We start from the raw sequence: 20,141 nt of genomic DNA, 5'->3' as shown, positions 1-20,141 counted from the left end.
CTGGGGTGATGCAGTACTGGTGTCTGGAGAGGCCATGGAGTCTGTATCCTTGGAGGTTTTCAAAATTTTGGTGAAGAGACCCCTGGGCAAGCTGATCCAGCCTTGAAAACGGCTCTGCTTCCAGTGGAAGGGCACCAGGTGAGCAGCAGAGGCCTTCCACTCTCCCGATGGTCGTACGAGTGTGATTCTGCTGCTGCTGACCGTGGGGTTCCTGCAGCTGCTCAGGGTGCCTTGCACGCTGTACTCCTGTGTGCCATGTGCTGGGCTGCCAAACTCGTGCACCGATACCTTCAAAGTCCAATGCGATGTCCCAGGTTCAGGCTAAGTTCATTTCTAGGAGTATCCTCCGCGCACCCCTTCAATTAGCATAAACGGGGACAAGGGCAGGCAAAGGTCAAGAGAAGTTCAGAACAGCATAACCTCTTTTTGCTGGCATTTCCCAACGTTGCTCATCCTGCAAAGCTCTCCTCGCTCCCCTCGCCATCGTGTTTACTATACAGCTGTAAAAGTGGGAGAACAAGGCCCGGCTTGATACAAGGGAAGTTCGAAATCGAGCGGTTGAGAATAGGTAGCATTGTTGCTTAAAACAGGAGAAATAATTGATTTATGTTATGGTGGCCAATTAGGCTGTAAAGTGGGAAACTCTTAAAGCAACCCTGTGGCTTCAAGGCAGCCTTTGCTCTGATTTCTGCCCAGCAAATAGGGGGTACCCCAATAAAGGTCATCAGCTCCATGAGCTAAATTATTAATTCCTTTCATGCCACTCAGGGCTTGTAAACAGTATATAATCCAAGAAAACAATTGGCACTGTTCACTTTCTGGGCAGAGGAAAGGTCAGAGGGTAAATAGTTGTATTGGCACCAGCTGCTCTTCATAGCTGAGCAGACTTTTGTCCTTTTCATCTGGTAGAGCAAACCTGTTTCCAAAGCTGTAGCCGGTTGTTGATCCATATCTCCTCTCTTAGCTGAGTTGTTGTTAGGAGCCTAATGTTGCATAGAATTATGACAAAAAAAGGGCTGGAGGGGAGGGGTGTGCATGAGAACCAGCATTGCTGTGCTTCGTAAAGAGCTGCTTGAAATACTGAACGTGCTAGTTTATGTGAATAAGAGGCATTTTATAATTCACCTATTTGAGGCAAGTTGGTGCTTTTTTGGGGTCTCGGCTCGCCGTGTTCCTGCTGGGATGGTGTTGTGGGGCTCACAGCAGGGCTTGGCCGAACACGGAGGTGATCCCAGTAACTTCAGAGCTGGGCACCAGGAGAGCTGTGACCGGTGTGCTGGCCGTGGTGAATGTTGGTAATTAAAAAATTGATGTAATGTCAAGCAGGAGCTGAAATTATCCTTTGAAGTGTAGCTAGCAAGTGTTGCGCTTCTGTTGGCTGCAACTTTCCATGTGGCACTGTAGCAGTGTGAGAGTACAGGACTTGAGCCTACGCCAGCTCCCTGGTGACACGCTTACCGCTCAGAATTACTCTTCCGAAGGCACGCGTGTTGTGTGGTTGCTTTTTGAATGATATTTGATAAATTATTCCAGATGTTGGCAGGTGTAGCTTACTGCCCGAAGTGCTGGCTATTCACACCGCCGCTCCTCGGGCGCTGCCATCTGGCTGACTGGGGGCAGCTGGCCTCTCCCTGCCGGACAGCAGCAGGTAACCTTTAAATGACCATCTGCTGATCTGTCACTGCAGCCTTCCTGAAAGCTCAGTTGTGCGCAGCACTGGTGTCTCCATGGACTAAATCTTGTCATTCTCAGGAGAATAAAAGTAACTTCAGTGCTGCATTTACTATTGAAGTTGTCCTGGCTATATATGGAAGCATATTTAGCTTTAAATAGGGGAAAAAAGAGGCTTTTTCCAGTTATCTAAAATTGTTATACTGCAGATAAAGAATCTTTTTTTACTTACAAAAATGTGTATAGTTTGAGTTACCTACCTCTTTCAAAGGGTTCGCAATTCCTGCATTAAGGAGATCATAGAAATAAAGTGGAAAACAGGAAGATGCAAAACTTTTTTTTAATTATTTTTCCTGTAAGCAGATCAGGGGAGCTGTAAGAAGTGCTGCATGGTGTGTGGCTGTCAGAGTGCTCCAGGATGGCTGTGCCATACCCAGCTTTCTGGACAGCGGTGTGAGAAACACGAGGAAGAGCCCAGCCGTACAAGGGCACGTTTGGTAGAAGTTCTGGGCAGTAAATGTCTCCAGTTCAACAGAAAATGAGATGGGCATAACCCAGGCTGTTTAAACCTGCCACTTTTATTGTGAGTGGCCGTCGGTACGCTGAACTGAAGCTGTTGGACTTGTGTGGTAAGACCAAGGCTGCTCAGCAAAGAGCTCAGTAGGTGTGGCTGGAAACATAGCGGGATTAATTTCTGTAAGCACAGTGCTGTGTGTGCTCTTCGTGTTCCATGACAATGGTCTGCTGAAGTGTTTACGTTCATTTGTGGTTTGCCTAATTAGAGCAGAACTTTGCACTGCTCTGTGTAAACAGAAGCCCTCAGTGCCGAGCTGTGAGAATGTGAAGGGCCTGATTTGGCCTGGCAGCAAACCCTGGCTGTGGGCTGAGCTGGGCTTCTGGGGCTCCGCTCTGTGGCTGAGGAATGTAAACTTGTGTTTGCTGGCTCTTAAATATGACAATTATATGTAATTGTGGGATCTACCATCATCAAAATGATGGAGAGGGAGACTGATTTGCTGAACTTGGGCATTTGTGGTGATGGCACAAGAATGAATGTTGTCTTTTTTGAGAGAGATCCAGCCCTTAAGAGAGCACTTCTTCATGCTACCTAATCTCAGATTAAAACTGACCCCATTACTAGGAGATGACTTTCTTGGTTTGGATCCTGGGAAGTTGGATCATTTGCGAAGTGCAGAGAATACCTGGCTCTTGGTTCAGATCATGCTTTTTTTTTTTTTTTTTAATTTCTTTGCAGGCACAGGAAGGTAGTTGTGTTTCTTTTTTCAGATGTTATAAAACAAAGCTTTTTGGAATGTCTTTGTCTTTAAAGATACTTCTGGTACTGCTTCAGATCAAATGCCAGCATTTGTATGCTTTTGGAAGGGAATCTGTCTTCCTATCATGAATCTTTTGAAGGAGCACTGGACGCAGTTGTCATCTCTCTTCATCTGCGGTAATGCTCCACTTAAACTGTCTGCAATAGCATCTTTTAAAGCAGACAGAATTTAAGATTTCTTCATGCTGAAGTGTTCTGAAGTCATGTTCTTATCTAACTTGCAGTGGTTTTGCTGGAATGGCAATTTGAAAAGCAAGTCTGCAGGTAATGGGTATGTGAGATAATATTGTAAAAGGGAAAAGGGCAGCGCTGTTAAAAACTGCTTCTCAAAGGTACTTCCATAGATAAGATACACCTGTTTAATTTAAATGTACATTTTCAAGATTAAAAACTTATTAAGGCACTTGGTAAAACACACATCACAACTTTCTCATTTTCACTTTCTCATTAGCTACAGATGTGGAGCAGATGAGTTCCTCTTCTCCTGTCCTTCCTGTGAACTCCATGGGCAGTAAGTACCTCGTTTTCTTGCCAAATACAATGAGGTAGAATTTCTCACTCTGAGATCATATAAAGAGATGAATTCATACTTCACTGTAGAGACTTTGAGAAGTTTTACAGCTAATGCTTACTCACAGAACTGAGGACCTGATATTTGGTTACAGAAGTAGCACAGTCCAGGTCTGCACATCACTGTTTACACCAGCACAAGGTAGGTTGCATAAGATTTTGCCATGAGAGATAGGTCAGTGAAAGCTGTGAAATAGTTGCCTGAATGTTAGTGATAGGATGATTAAAAAGGAACCTGAGGTGCTGGCAGGTTACATTGACCTAAAAGTATCCATGTGAAGTGTATCCCTATTAAACTTAGAAATGCTATAGCTGGGCATTTCTAATGAAACTGAAAGCAGTTGGTAAAATCTATTGTGGTGCAATTCTGGGCCTGTAACATTCTGAGACTAAAAATCTGGGCTGCTGGACACTTAAAATAAGGTGAATGTAGAATTCTTTTTTTTAATACTCCATCTAGTGGTATTTGCTGTGTCCAAGGATCAAATGCATTTTGTTGGTTATAATCCACTAGATGGCAACAAGTCCTTGTTGGACTTGCAGATGTTACAGACTGAAATCAATGCAATTCTATTCATAATAGAGGGATGAGGTATGTGCAAATTTATCATTTAAAGCAACTTTTTGGTCATTTTTAGAAACACTCTGGATTTTTCAGGTGTGGCATACTATTAACTGACACTTTAAAATAATGTTCAGATGCTCAGAACTACTAAAGTTTTTCCAGAGTCAGGGCACTGGGCATTCCACCTCTGTTATTGTGCTGATGGCACTTACTTTTGTTGGAGAACTGTGGTTCCTCTGCAAGGGGAGATGTTTCCTCCCTCTGTAATGAGAGCAGTCCTGTGGAATGAACGTAACATAGGCTCAGAGTTGCAAATGTGCGTGCAGTTACTTGTGTGTTAAGGACTACTTATATTCATCTAGCTAGGCTTTCTTCTAGTTGTTCATTTTTATATAGAAATTTCACATGTATATATAATTTTCATAAGCTATATGTGTATAGCTTATGAAAATCTTGTTTGATGTTCGGTTGAATCTTTGTAGCCTGGCATAGCTTACAGGTAATGCATGAGGGGTCTGAATGCAGTAAAAGGTATTGAAACTTAATTTTCCACTGTGTTCTCATATCAGGATATATCTGCCAAATACTGAAAGCAAAGGCTGTCTAAGATGAGTCAAATGACATTTTTCCCCTAAATACTTGTATATTATTGCTGGTCTGAATTTGTCTAGCTGCAGCTGTTGTCTTTGATAAACCGAAAAACGCTTGTCAAACTTCTGTTCCGTATGAAGTTATTTATATAAACTGTTGATAAACTAAATAAACTGAGCTCCTGGAGTTCTTTTCACGTCTTCCTGTCTTTCGATCACACCTTCAGTGCTGGTGGGCAGGCTGAGCGCAGCAGCAGGGACACGGGCACGCTGCCGCTGGTGCCAGCTGCCAGAAGTGTCGGGTGGGCAGCAGGGCCCGAGCCGCTGGGCCTTGACAGATGAGCCCTGGCAATTCCTGCTGGGGCAGCCCCTAGAGCTCTGCAGCCCCGGCTGTCCGGTCCGCGGTGCTGGCAGCACTGGGGGTGCTGGTGCTCAGCTTTGTCCCGCGCCCAGCAGCTGGTCCTGCTGCCTGTGAGGCTGCTGGCCTCTGCTAGGGCGCGAGCAGCTGGCGTCAGAAGCATCCCAAACTTCCCAAGCATGATTTTTCAAAAATTCTGAGTATGTCGGGTAACCTGTTTTTCCCCTAGTAGTTTTTTTTCTTTGCTGTCTCATTACAAAACATGATTAAAGCAAAAGGCTTACGGATTTTCACAGTGGAGTAGCAAACTGAGTTCTTATGCTTCTTTGTGCGTTAGGAGCATTGAGCTGTGGAGCGTCTGCTTAAACCTTGTGATTTTCATGCATTAGCAAACTTGCTCTGTAGTTTTCTGCCTGAAATGTCTTACTTGGAGTAATTGCAGTGAATTATTTTCACATTTTTTTTTGCAGTAAGGATGAACATCTGGCAAGACTTTATTTTGTATTTTCATACAGATGTATGTAGGGAAAACCAGTAGGTCAAGTGAGATTTTGGTGTTTACAAGAAAGCATTTGTGTTATTTTATATTGTTTAAGAAGCCACTGGAAAAAGTACAAATTGTGTGATCATACATTTTCAGCAAGTCTTCCAAACATGCTGAAAAATTTGGAATTTCAAAGGCAAAATGTCAAACTGCATCAAAACAAGTCATTTGTCTAGCTCATGGTTATGCAATTGCGCAGGCATGCTTTCAGCCTGATCGCTTCTGTACTACTGCAGTGAACTTTCTAGATACAAACTGACTTTTGCCAAGGGTTTCAGTAGAAAAGCTCCGTGTAGGTGACTGGCACTGAACAGAGCCCTTCAGTGCCACACCTGGGAGATTTTTTCTAAAGCCGTGTTTTGCAGAGGTGCCTTCAGTTTGTGCATCAATTGAACTCAGCAAAGCTGTTCCTGTCTACAATTAAAAAAGTTTGTCTTTTAGCAGAATGAGTAAAGGGGGGTTACTACTAATACTCGCTTAACTGGAGGTTACATGCCGTTAGTAGGTGCTGACTGGATGTGTGCAGCACATCAGTTACTGGGGGTACCCTGCACAGCACGGGGCTGCTTTCAAAATAATCCCATAAGCAACCGCGGGAACAAACGAGGCTCAAGGAAAACGAGTGTGCCCGTTAATACCATGCATTGACTCTGGTGCTTCTGCTGGGCAAAGCAGCATTCACCGTTGCCCCTCTGGTCGTGCCTGGTGCTGCATTTCGGGGGCTGTGGGATGCATGTGGGGGGTGCCCAGTGCTCTGTGGAGACCATGGGGCTCCTGGGCACGTGTCTGTGTCATGTAAATCATGGAGACTCTGGAAGACTGCTAAAGAGGTTACTTTTTCTGCCTCAAGGCAGCAGCAGCTGTGTCTGTCATGCGTACTGAAGCGTCTGATCCTCCCAGGATGGCCGTGGAGCTGGTGTGTCCCCCCCTGCCCAGGCACTCTCTGCAAGTCCTGTTGTAGCTCTCTCGATCACTCCTTACCTCCTTACGTGGTCTGTTAGCTGTCTTATGTACATTTGGGCCTTTTTTAAAAAAAGTACTTTTTAACATGCGTGTGGCTACATTTAATGTTCAGATTTGTAACATGTGAAAAAGATGTTTGAAGTCACTGATAAATGCCAATAATCGATTCCTGCTTTTCAGTATTTATGTCTCAAGTAAAATTCTTAAAACAAAACAACAACAAACAGACAACAAAAAACACTTCACAGCAGAATGTAAATATTACAAGATACTGTTTTAATGTGCTTCAGTAGACAGTACAGACCTGTATGAAAAGGCTTCCACATTTAACCAGAACGCTTTCTGTATCTTTATAAAGTGTCCGGCATGGGCGCAGCTTCCATTGAAGCTGGTAAGGGACCGGGAGGAATAAGTCAGTCTGCCCTGAATTTGGATCAGGATTGTTTTCCTGTATGTAGAACAAAAATACAGCCTTGAGAAAAGCCGTGTTCATGCCTTGTTACAACATCTGCTTTTCTACAGGGGATGCTTATTTCATCCAGAATTTACTGCTTTGTAAAACACTTTATCTTTGCAGTGGCTGTCAGGTGGCAAAGCATCCGTGTGGGCCTGTGCTCATGAAGGAGCGTGAGCGGCTCGTCCCACAGCTCCCACAGCCCTGCCCTGTGCCAGAGGAAGGAGAAGCTGAACTCAGTGCTGCTTCAGCACGCAGCCTACGTCCCTCCTCCTGCCGGCGAGCCCCGAGCAGTAGGAGCGGGCAGTCTCTCAGCTAGCTGGTCCGCAGTTTGCATTCATTGATCAGTGAGTTGATAGAAACGAAAACCCACCGACAGCAATGAATGTTGAGTGCAGCCATTAGGTGCTGTTCCTGCGGGCAGCTCCGTGCTTCCACAGGGCACGGTCGGGGTCGCAGCCATCCCGGTCTCAGGACACAACTATTGCAGGGCTTCTTGTATCTTGGAGGCTTCTGGGAAGGACGTTTACACAGGGAGAAGAGTAGGAAAACATTCTTCACTTCAGAAACAGCATTAAAAATACAGGATTTCCTTTTTCATGGTTTTGCTTGGTTACTCCGCTTAGGCTACAGATTCTTGCTGTCAGGAGTATTGCTTTTGGAATCGAGACCGTTCTTGACTCCTTACCACAAGGGCTGGAGTCCTGCATGGGATGGTCCAGCTGGGGCAGGCAGGGTACCAGGTGGACACGGCTGAGATGCCTGGGCATTCACCTTGCCTTCCCTTGGGAATCAAGGCTGGCTTCTTGCTGTCGCTGTACGAGCAGGCAAACATGAGTTGCGGCAGCAGCTGGACCTCGCTGGGAGGAATCCAGTCCATGGCCAGTGTTCCCAGTGAGCAGCTGCTGAAATCGAGCACAGGTTCCTATGAGCAAATGAACTGACATTCCACAGCTTTTTCCAGACGAGCTCAAGTTGCCAGTCCAAATGGAAAGGAGGTTTTCCTCCTGATCTGGCCTGTATTCTGCTATTCTGAACATACCCCATACCCAGACTTGTTTAAGCATGCCATATGCCGTGTATACATTACTGCTCTTGTGCTGTCCACAGAAAACCTTCCATTACTCATTTTTTTGCAGAAATTCTGGTCTAGCTCATAGTCTTTTTGTTTGTTGTTGCTGTTAAATAGAAAACAACCATTTTTTTATTTTTTTTTTACCAGTTCATTTTTGGAGAAAGTAGGGAAGTAGAGCTGGAAAAACTCAACCTCTAGCTCTTAATATAATCTAAATCATGACCTGTTAATAGCAACCATATGTGAAAAACTCCGAAGGTTCAAGCTTTCCATTTAAGAGAGGGTTTGTGATAAACCTCAAGGTACAGTCAACGGTCGATGGTTTTTTTTAGTTCTCAAACTCACCGACAGCGTTGAATGTTCACTGAAGCTATCCAAAGACGGCTGTGTACATGCACTGTACATACTTTCCATGCATATGTTTTCCATAGACTAGCAGTGGAAACACTGCTGAGGGCTGCACATTCTTTATTGTAAAGTCTTAAACTGCAAGTATTTTAATTACGAAATGGAACCATGCGGACTAATGAATAGCAGAAGTGTAACACTACTGTTATCGATGCTAGCTTGACTTCGTGGTTCTTAAACCAGCTTTGAGTATATCTGAACCACAGCTGTGGAAAAGCCTTCCTCCTGTGGATGTGCACACTGTACATAGCATCGCCAAGGTTTTTAAAGCTTGAGCTGCTCAAGCGAGGTGGGCGCTGGGCACGCTGCTCCCGACTCCAGGTTTTTCCTCTTGGCTGCAGCGGAGGTGACATCCCAACCTTGCTGATGGGCAGGCAGCACAAAATCGTTTCTACCTCTTGCTGCTTCTTGCTTGTCTGATATTTTGAGCTGCTTCCTACGTGCTGCCGCGAACCTGCAGGTCCATCTGCAGTTGTCTGTGGCAGCTGAAAGCGTGGAAGGGTCTCCCCAGCCCCAGGTGAGTGTAGGCTCTGGGCAGGCTCACAGAGGCACTCGTGCTGGGCTCTGTTCAGAGCCTGATTCCTCCCGTTTGGTGGGAGTCCATCAGCCTGCTGCTAGGTGGCTTGGGAAATCCCACCCAAAGTGAAGAACTGCCTCAAAAGTCTGTCTGATTCTCAGATCATTTTTAATATGATCTAGAGCATTACTGGAACAGCTTTTTCCTTAAACTGTGAGTTTTAAACTGAGTATGTGAATGTCTGCCTAAGAACGTACCGGTCAGAATGCCTGAACTGGATTATCTTCATCCTGGAAAGTGGAAAAATGGATTTATTCTCCTTAAATTTCTACCTTGCATTCAGTTACCTTCACTTTTTCCACGTGGCTTCCACGGTTTGAGAGAGAAATTACTTGCAGCTTGTTTGTTAAAAATGGAATCTCTTGCTGTATCTGAAATAGCTGCTGTAGGTGAACTGGAGCCTGCAAAGCTTGTAGGAATGATTTTACTTTAAAATTCTGTAGACTAGCTTTTAATTCAGTGATTTCTCTTGTGAAGTCTCTGAATATCCCGAGCTGATACATGTAACTTAACAAATATTTTTTGTATACTGAGTAAGTTGTATCTTTGAGAGATGAGCTTGTTCACAGAATATAGTTTGGAGACTGCACTTAAATGGGCTGAGTTCAGCGGTACCATTAAACATCAACTGATCCTGGAAATTAAAGAAATTCTCTGAAAATTAGTCTCACCTTGTTCCTGCAATCTTTTTGGAGTGGGAGCTGGTGGAACGAACAAAGAACATTTGCATTAATAACAAGCAGTGATTGACCTCAAGTGCTGAGCCCGGGTGACCGCAGGTGGTAGGTACAGCGTAAAGCAGGGGAACCAAGTGCAAACCGAGCATGAAACTGCATGCATGTATTAAACTGCAGAGAGGCTTTTTCCTCAGTTCACATCTTCCTCCTCTTGTACCTCCACTGACCCTCTACCCGGTAACTGTCGTCATCTCATTTTGGAAATGGAAATCATTTTTTTTTTCTGAATCCCACAAAGCGTGCGTGTTATTTCTATATTCTGTCTGCATGCTCCCTCCCTCTTGCAAAGTTCAAAGCTCTCAATCTGCTAGATTTTTGGTCGGATTCTGAGATGAAAAAAATATTCCCCGGAAACAATGGAACTGGGCAATGTTTGCAGGCTTGGGATGGACAAATGAAATTGTTACAAGTGTCCTTCTGTAGGGGATTTCTCCCCCAAACCACCTACAAAACCCCTTTTCTCTTTTGTCTTTCCATCTCCTGGTGTGTTACATTTCCATATGGGGGGTACGTACACTGTGCACATTGTGTAAGCACACGTGGAGGGTCACCCTGCTACAATGACAGCAACGTGCACCACCAGCCTGGAGGCCGGATTCTGTCCTACATAGTCCTAGCACTTTCTCTTACTGGTGCTCGAGCGATTGCTTGTATCCTATCACACAACAGGCCGAGTCACTTTTCATGCCGTTTCTTCCCCATTTTGTTTCCCTACTGAGGTGCCTCACCTGCGTGCTTAACCAAAGCTTCGTCACTGGGGAGCAGAGCACGTGCTGAGCTGGGCAGAGGGCAGCCTCACAAAGCTGCTGCCGAGGGGTTGTGTGAGCCTACCGCACAACATTTTTTGCACATTTCTTTTGCATTAGCATAGCAAAATTGTTGAGATGCTGTTGTGGTTGTATTTTGTGCTGGGCTGGCAAACCTCAGAAGTTTGGAAGCTTCATTATCTGCACTGAATCTCGAACTCATGTTCCTTTCAAATGTTTTTCCTAGTGAGCGCTGACACCAGCCCGTATTTGACAGCTGCCATCTCTATTTCTATTACTTTTTTATGCAGTGTTACAGATCTCTCTTGTAAATTGGGGAGTGTAAAAAAATAAAAACAAATGGACACTTCCCTGCCCCTAAGTCATGCTTTTACAGAAAGAGAACATGGCTCTTCAACAGCACCTTCTTGAATCCTTCACCAGCTTCAGCTGAAACACCAGGCAGCTGGGGAACGGCCCTCCCTGGGGGAGGCAGTACCTCGGTGGGGAATCTGTCCGGGAACATGCTGAGAAGCAGCAGTGTGCGAGCACCATTGCTCAGGAGAATTCCCATCCCTGGATGTGCCCCAGAAGTGGGAAAAGCTCCGGGCGGACCTGATGCCTTCCCTAAGTGATAGCAGCAGTCAGCTGGTAGCCACGGGTCTGCAAGTGGCTGACGTGTGGAACCGCAGCAGGGCTCACCGATGGAACGAGCTTGGGGCAGAGCACTGCCGGAGCAGAACTTGGCACTGAAAGTGCTGCACGCAGAGCACAGGGCTTCTCTTTGAACCTGTACTGCAGAGAGCAGGTTTTTGTATGGAGAAAACTCTCCTCAAAATGTGCATACACATCCTCAAACGCAGATAAATTGTGTAAGGTCTGGTGACAAGATTTAGTTCTGTGGATGACTCTGGTATTCTGTGTATTTGTGGTGCCTGAACAATTCTTACACCCTAACCCAATCCTTCTGTCAGTTCCTCACAGCAACGCTTTTATTTAGAGCCTAGCAGGAACCCTAGCAGCACTGCCCTAAGTGCCGCTAAATACGTTTCCAGTATGCATGTGGTAGGAAAGCAGCTCCACTTCTCCACAATCTCCCCTCTGCCGGGGGAAGCACTTGTGGAAAAGCCCTGCACAAGCGTGTTTGCTTTGTCCTGTAACCAACTTTAATTGTCCTATAAACGTGTTTGTAGAGGTAAATTACTTCGGTGTAAGCATGCAAATACACCTTAGGGAAACGGGGGGCAGATAAGGATGCAATCACTGCCGGTGTTTTTAGTTATTGCTATTTCACTGGAATTTGGGAACGTGTTTCAGTAGCAATGCCACTGCCAAACACTTCAGCATCAGCAGCCTTCTGCAATTAGCACTGCACGGTGTTATTTCTCCTAACTGCCCAAAAGCTCGCTGGATTACTACTTGACAAGTCTTGTGATATGTGAAATCAGGGGACAAAGCTACCCGACTGTTCCCTTTGCCCTCTTAGAATATAGAACATAACGTCACGGTGCTGATCCCACCGCAAACAAACACAGCTCTTCTGGGACCTGAGAGAAGTGCGACTAATACCTGTTTCCAGTGATCTGGGGGGGGGGCTTAGGTTATTTTGATGTAACTGTGCATCGACAGCCTTGCTGGTGGATGCAGCACAACCGCAGACTTTTGGACTTAATGCCATGTGACATCTTAGACGGGTGTGATATACATTTGCTGTGGCGAATGCTGAAAGGACTGAGAAATGACAAAGAGGGAGGTCTCGGTGTAATTCGAAGTGGGAACTTGACCAAGCGGTGCAGTCCTGGTCTGCTAAAGGCTACGCTAGAGAGATCACTAAGCTGGAGAGGTTTCTGAAAAGCTAAGTGAAGAGCAAATTGGAAAATCAAGAGACTTGGCAGCCTCTGTTTAGCTTAGGGTCAGGATCAACTTGATTAACCCAGTAGTGTGCATACGGCGAGCACAAGCTCACCTATAAAGGGTCCTTCAGCATCACGTAAGCGAGGCATCTCTGCGAGCACAGAAGAGCGTGCTTCCAATCTGCAACTTCCAGCTCTAAGAATGAGACTGTTCCAGTTGTTGCCAGTGGTCCAGATGGACTGTCTGTCACTAAGAGCATTTAAAAACTCTTCTGTGCTCTATTGAGAAGAGCTGCTCTTGTTTATATGGGTTGTTGCAGGCAAGCCCTATGCCCTGCTGCTCCAATGGTGCAGGTCTGCACCGTTTGTCTGGTCCTGGTTGGGAGCTGGGGATCTAAGCAGCACCTCAAGGGGAAATGTTCAGAGAAAACAACAACAAAATCCCCAAATACAAAATGGGTGCTTCAGTTATTCATGGAGTAAAGCTACTCGTTCAGCCAGGAAAGGTATTTGATTATCCTGAAGTGCAGCTGCCTGTTGAAGATAACCTACCAAAGCTGAAAGGGGAAAAAATGCAGACACTGAGGTCCTGAGTGGATGCCCATGAAGATTAAAAGTAGAATAAAGCTCTCTGAAGCAAAATGGTGAAGGGTAGGGAATTTTGTCCTCTCTGTTAATATCTTTACCTGCACAAATGAGCCAATTAGAGCACAGCAGCGCTGGCTCAAGCTTCATGGTGTATCTGGTTTTGCAGGGGAAATGCAGACCCTTGAGGCTGGGTTAAGGATACAAGCAGGAGAAACTTGCCCATGTCCTACAAATCATATCTCGTCTTCCAGATGTTTTTCAGCTCCCCGTTTCTTGGTTTCTGTGCATTCAGTAGCAGTGAACGAGTTTTTGTGAACTGTCCAGCGTCCCTGTGAACTCTTATCTTATCCCACATCTTTTAAGAGAACATTTGTTGCCATGAAGATTACTGTCAATATTAGATTCATTGTTAGGATTCCTGAGATTCTTCTCTATTAAAAATGAACTCCTGCCATTGTGCTGTGCTCCGACACATCCACTGCTGGGTAAGCAGCTTCTGTAGATATAAACAACCCTGTCTCTGTTGGTATATCGACATGCTGGTGATTCTTCATCGCTGAAATATTTGTCCTGCGCTGCACTAAACCTAGGACATTGTTATAGTGGTGGTGGTGAATTTAAGATAAGTACTTCCTCGGAAGACACTGCTCTGCTGAATGCTCTTACTGACTGATCTGTGCTGAAGATCAGAAAGATTTCCCACTCGTGAATTTAGGCGCAGTTCCTGTGACTCGGTTCAGGAAGGAGAGCGATGATTGTAATTACAACCACTCGAGTGTGCTACCAGTGCAAGCCCGAGCCTGAGATTGGTTTCTTCCTTTTGGTATTTTTAGAATCTACTGGCCCAGCTGTCAGTACGACAGTTGTTAGCAAAAGCTTCTGCTGTTGTAGAGAACTGACCTCTTGCTTTCAGATGGGAAATGGCTGGACTTGGCCAGGCTTGGTGGTGGCAGTAGGGAGGGCAGAAAATACTTTCTGTCCTAACACACATCTCAACAGTCAAACTGAGATACATCATATGCTTCAGAAAAAAATAAGGGTAGCTAGAGATTATAATGTTAACTGCAAAGACCAGGACTCTCTTGATCTTTTGTTTCTGATGAGCCAGTGCATGCTGCAAAGTCTGCTTTGTGTGAGCTCTTCCTGAACGTGGTGTCTGCAGTGAGATCTGTGTCTTACAAGGAATCATCCTGTGTTTCAATTCAAGGTAGTGAAGAAATGCCCAGGAGCTGCATGTACGCTTGACAGACATAGAAAAATGTCCTGCAAAGTAATCACCAGAGAAATTTAAAGATTTTGTTTTGTTTATATGGTTTAATCTTGAAAGACTGTATTAAATGTGATCCCTGCAATGGAAGATCTGTTCCTAGGTAGGGACACCGCAGAGGTGTCTTCCTGCAACATGAGCCACATTGTGGCTGTTGCAATGTCCCTGTGTTCACACACTGATCATACTTAAAAATATAGAAATGCAGATTTTTTCATATGCAAATTGGGACTTTCATATTTCACTTACTCTGTTGGAATATTAACAATTCTAGCTGGATGAACCTTAGATTATCTGCTTGGGAAGCAGTATGGATGGAGAGGGATCAAATGAAGGATTTGCTTTTCATAATCATGTCTCTTTCTGATTCATTGATAGTTTGTCCTTTGAAGATAATTAGTTTCTATTTTTCAGCTATATAAACCAGCAGTTCTCAGCTGATACAATTCTAGGTTTGCAGTTCTCAACAAAAACACCTCCAAATTTCACAGGTTTTGGTTCAGTTTAGACAGCATGGCACTTCTGAGTCAATTTTATTTTGCCATCTTTCAGGACTCTGTTTCAAGATACATTTAGTACAATAACGATTTTACTTCTAATAGCCCTAAATAACTACGGCAAAGTAAATGACAGCATGATGAGCTGCAAGAACGTATGTTCTCAGCCTATTCTTACAGCTTGGCGATGTCTGGTTTAGCTGGAAATGTGGCGTTGTCTTAATGAGAAATGTCTGCCTCAGGAGTTGAACAGGTGCCGTGATCTCACTGAACTTCAGGATGCTGGATTCCCAGTTGTGCTTTAGGTTAAGCCTCCCAGTTTAGGTTAATTCCCGGTTGTGCTTTAGTTTAGCCTCAGCAGGTACCGTGAGGTTTCAGTGCAGTGCTCCTTACGCCATCAGGAAATAAAACCACCGTTACCAGATCCTGTGCCTGCTCTAACTCACAGTGAATGAACTTCCTCAGTTTCACTGCTCCTTGTTCAGGTTTCCATACCAAAGTATTGCAGGCTTGTTTATGAATGATCTAGACTACAGCATGCAGCCACAGCATTGACTTTAGGGAACCTCAGCCACCGGATGCCTCAGAAGGCAAGGACAGCCTTCTCTTCTCTAACCAGGTATTGTACTACTACAGCATTGTGTGTACTGTTGGTACCTCTAACTTGATTTTCTGTTTTTAGAGAAGATTCTGAAGTACTCTTAAATTGGGTATACTGTTACTGCTAGAAAAGCTGATGGGTGAAGGAAGCAAATGGATTTCTCTCTTGATTCAGACTTGCCTGTCTGGGATCCAGGATGCAGTTCCACTCAGACTTGCTGTTTTGAAAGATGCAAATCCTGGTAGCGTGCCTGACTGCTAGTCAGTTATTGGCCAATAATACTTCTCTTCCCTAAGAACCTCTGCCTGCAGGGACTGTGGGCCCTTTCAGTTCAGTTCTCAGAAAGAAAGAAAAGATGGAGAACTGCTGCAGGGCGCGGTTGTGAGACCAAGGATTCCTTTCTGTAGTGTCTTTACTGCTTTACACTGCTTTAGTGTCCATTTCTCACTTCTCCACTCCCATATGAGAGGAAAAAGAAAAGGAAACATCTAAAACACACGTTGACAACTGTAAAAGACAGTGCCTTTGTTCTTGCCCTGAGCTGGGTACAGCAGACAGCTGCAGTGGCCCTGGGCATTCATTGCTTTGGCGTGCCCAGCCCTGGGTGCCACGCTGAGGGACCCATGCATGGCTTCACAGTTGTTGAAGGCTTACGAACTTCATAACTGAGCCTCCTTACAATCTGTAAATGACCCTCACCTGCCTGGTTCTTGCAATTTGGCACTAGTTCACCGCTCCTGTTCTAGCATCTCCTTCAGCTGATGCTGGAATTGGAGATGATGCCTAAAGCAGCAGTGTGGTCAGCCAGCCACCCGCGGCCCGCGATGCTCTTCTTCCACTGCTTGGGTGTGCTGCTCAGCTAGAGACCAGCCGTGCCTTTGTGACTGTGCTGCAGGTGTTAACATTTAAAATAGAAGCCTCTTCAAAGGCTCTTGCAGAACAACTGAGTATAATTTGGGGGTGGGTGGGAAGACACTCCCTTACATCTGGTGACCTGGCACGTATCCTGCTGGAAGGAAGACTTGCCCCCCTCAGGTATTTAATTTCTTTGCTTTTGTGTGCTTTAAGTGTCAGATGATGATGGGTATGCCATCCAGGTGAGCAGGACTCAGCTGTTCTTTTCAGAATTGTAGACTTAACCTATTTAAACATAGCCATTCTGTGAAACACAAAGGAGAAAATGTACTCATCTTCATTTAGAAGAATGATCTTTGGATAACGTCACCCAAGTACTACTCGTTTTTATCTTCCCTATAAAATAAATTGGTCCCAGTGTGCTGAGATGCACATAAAAGTTTGAATATGGAAGTAGCATAAAATTCAGATGACTCGGTAGAACCAACTTCAGAATTTTGGAAAGACTGGAGTGGATTTACGGAGCACAATTTATGAAGGAGTAACATGCTGGCGGTTTTAATCCGTGAGTCTTAATCTGCTGGCTTTGTTTTATTTTTCCGTGCTCTTTTCTATAGTTGTTTAATTCTATTACCTACCTTTCTCCTGGGGTGTGATAAGAACAGGACTGTTTCATGGCACAGTTATCAAAGCACAGTAACGAGCCACACACTGCAGATGATGGTTCTGGAATTTGTTTCGTGTACTGCTCTTCGAGTTGGGGATTCAACAATCGCAGCGTTATTTTTAGTTTCCCTTTTACACTCAATTCATTGGTATTTAGAAAATAGTTTCTAACACTTCAAAATATACCTTCTTTCCATCCCTCTTCCATGTACTTTCACTGACAACCGGGTGTTTGCATATCTGTGTTTCAGTAATTGCCTTCTAACTGGGACAATTAAGGGCTGTGAGAAGAGAGGAAACCTGTCATAAAGGCAGATTGCTGTTTGGAACACTCGGGGGTTTCCGAATGACAGCACAAAGCATAGGTGGACGTACTGCAAGGGTATCAAAACTCAGACAGCGAGACCCTCGTGCTCAAACACGGAACTGCAGGTTTCTGGAGGGAAGGCTGCTTCTGTTCCCAGGCTGAGCGACACAAACCACTGCTCACAGAGATGATACAGCTGGAACAGCCTCGCTCTACTCAAATACTTCAGCATGTTCTTCATTTTCAGAGTATAATGCTGAAATACTGTGTCTATCCACTGGGTACTGAAGGAAAAAATTATTAAGTAGGGCAAACAAAGCTGAAGCTAAGCTATTATGTATTTCAGCTTGCTTAGTATTTGGCATGTGGACCAAATGCTTTAGATTATAAGGCATAAGCCGTTCAGAACCTTAAGTTATTTTAAAATTAAATGGATGACAGACACAGGTCTGCTGCACGGATTTGATTTTCTTTGTGTATTAGCAGAAGTAGTAAGCAATGTCTGTAAGTATCTAATAAAGCTATTTTCTGCTATTATAGAAAGGTTTACTATGAGAAACAGAACTGAGACAGTACTACATTTTCAATAAAACAAATTGAACAGATTCTCAGAAATCTAGGTCACAGTAACAGATGACCTATACATGGTCCTAGTTTTTGATGCAACTGTCTAATCTGCTCTGAGAGTACTAGCCAGACATCATTCCTAATTGACCTTGATATTCAGTGAACAGAAAGAAAGCTAAAGCCACATGATATTTAAATCTTCGGCAGAAAAAAATATATGGCAAACCTGAACGCATTCTTTTATACCTGGAATCTATCCTTGTACCGCGAGCCTTATCTGCAGCCAGGTTGGTATCTTAAAAATCTGAACGTGGGGCTCCCCCGCCAGCAGCCTGAGCACAGCCCTTCCCAACACCTCGCCCAGCTGTTTGTGACCGCTGGGGCACCGTGTCTTGGACTGGGCTGCCCTGTCGGCCCTTGGAGCGGGCAGTTGAGCTTGGAGCACGATTCTGCCAAGCACGAGGCCGCCGGTACCCGGAGTGAAGGCCCTGCAGTTACGGCAATGGAGCCGCTGACACGGGGCACGCAGTGTGCTGTGAATGCACGCCTCAGATGGGACTGGAAATCACGGTACGTGTGGTCAAACCCTGACCGCCTGTTTGCAGACCCGGCTAATCCTTCTTGTTCGTGACATCTGACTTCAGGGCCTGCTGCGGACAATGCCACATTTACAGGCTTCCTACGTGTGAGAACAGAGGGATGTGTGCTGATAAATGCATGGCCTGCCAGTAAGCCCAGAAGAATCTAAGTAATAAAGCCTTAAGTGGGCATGGCGAGATATTTTCCAATAAAATGTTAAGTTCCTTTAGGTAACCAACTAAGACTCGGTAAATACACCACAGAAGGTTTTGGATTGATGACCTGTGGTTTGCCGGACCTCACTAGCTGTGTTGTCAGGGGCCTGCATCTGGCAGGTGACGGCGTTGCTCCCAACGTGCTTCGTGCCGGAGCTGTGGCAGGAAGCACAGACGATGCCTGCTGCTGTTCAGGGCAGGGGCGCCTTGTGCTGACGGCAGCACCCTCTGGGGAGGTGTGCGGGTGCACCACGGGCAGCTCCAGGCCCTTTAATTTCAGCAACTCGCCCCCAAACTGCTCCTGTCCTCGACTGCATTTTGGCATCTCATCTCCGACAGTCGGGAGTTTGTGTGTTTTCACGGGTTGACCACAGATCTGAGTCATTTGCTGTTGCAAAACCAAATTGATGCGACTGTAAGAGAGCTGAGACTGAAAACTCGTGGTGATGGTACTAAGGTCCTTCCTTGCGTTAGGGGGTCGGGGCAGCTGCTGATGGTCCAAACTTTCCATGCAGTACAGGGAAACTAAGAGTGATTGAAGTCTGTTTAAAAAGTGTTTTTACTAATCTACACGTCAGTGCTGCTGCTTATGGGGAAAGGATGCCTTTATTTCATCTGTAATATGAAAATACCTGGTTGTTGTCTTCCGTGTTTTTTGTTTGAATCTTGCGTGACATTAATCAATGGTATGGTCCTGAAACGATTGTAGCATCTGCTGGCTATTACTGAGATAAAATGAAATTCTTAAGATTCCACGTTCGTTAAATTGCCAAGTATATTGCTAAATTTGGGCATACCTGGTACATTTTTATTGGCAGCTAACCCTGTAATGCAGTATTATATATTAATAAATCCTCAGATTATATACACTTGGGTATTTTGCAACTGCTGCAACTTCAAAGCCTGTTAGTAGTTAAAAGGTTTCTTCTTTTTTTTTTTGAGTCTTCATAAACTTTATACTGGAATAGCTGTAAGTGGAGTTGGGAGCACTGACTTGAGTTACCCCGTACTTGTGTGTAGTTGAGAACAACCTGACCAAACAAGATCTTCAACAGCTCTCAGCAACCCTTCTTTATGTGCGTGTCAGGGATTATTCTGATGTCCCAGATGAGTTTACAGATGCTCACAGCCAGGAGGGCATGCCTGGACCTTCTTTTTATGCCTATTTTGATTAGGCAGGAACTCTTTCTGCCAACCTCTAACAGTATGGTTTCCACTCCAAGTGAAATGCCCAACAGGTATTCAAACTGAGACACCTAATTGCCAGGGCCGAACAGAACTTTAAGCTTGTTTTCTTTTTAGGAAGCAATTCAAAAGACTTTAACTTTTTTTTTTTTTCTGAATGTTTTAAAATCAGCCTACTGATGAATAACCAGTATTAGCAGTCACAGAGGCAATGGAAAGGTTACTATAATTTAAGAATACGATGGTATTTAATCGAAAAGTGCTTTGTTGGTAGATGCATCAGTATCCTTAACTTAGAATAGAAATCATCTGGGCTGTTTTCAGTCAGAGGCTTCTTTTTGATAGGTCTTTCTGGGTTTGTAAGTAT

General features: G+C 44.8%; 1 protein-coding gene across 3 annotated transcripts in view; it reads left to right on the top strand.

Moving 5' to 3' along the window:
* The window catches only part of NR6A1 (nuclear receptor subfamily 6 group A member 1), a 74,488-nt gene that overhangs the window by 10,401 nt on the left and 43,946 nt on the right, over positions 1 to 20,141 (top strand). For 2 of the 3 annotated variants that reach the window (XM_082775546.1, XM_082775545.1), the window contains exon 2: positions 3,459 to 3,518. The exons of the other annotated variant lie outside the window; for it this stretch is intronic. In XM_082775546.1, the coding sequence (XP_082631672.1) occupies positions 3,459 to 3,518 (60 nt within the window). The remainder of the gene's footprint in view (positions 1 to 3,458; positions 3,519 to 20,141) is intronic. 3 annotated transcript variants of the gene reach the window in all.

This window comes from Aythya marila (assembly GCF_965140915.1).
Source record: "Aythya marila genome assembly, chromosome: 19".
NCBI classification, from domain to species: Eukaryota; Metazoa; Chordata; class Aves; order Anseriformes; family Anatidae; genus Aythya; species Aythya marila.
This window is presented reverse-complemented; position numbering and strand designations above follow the sequence as displayed.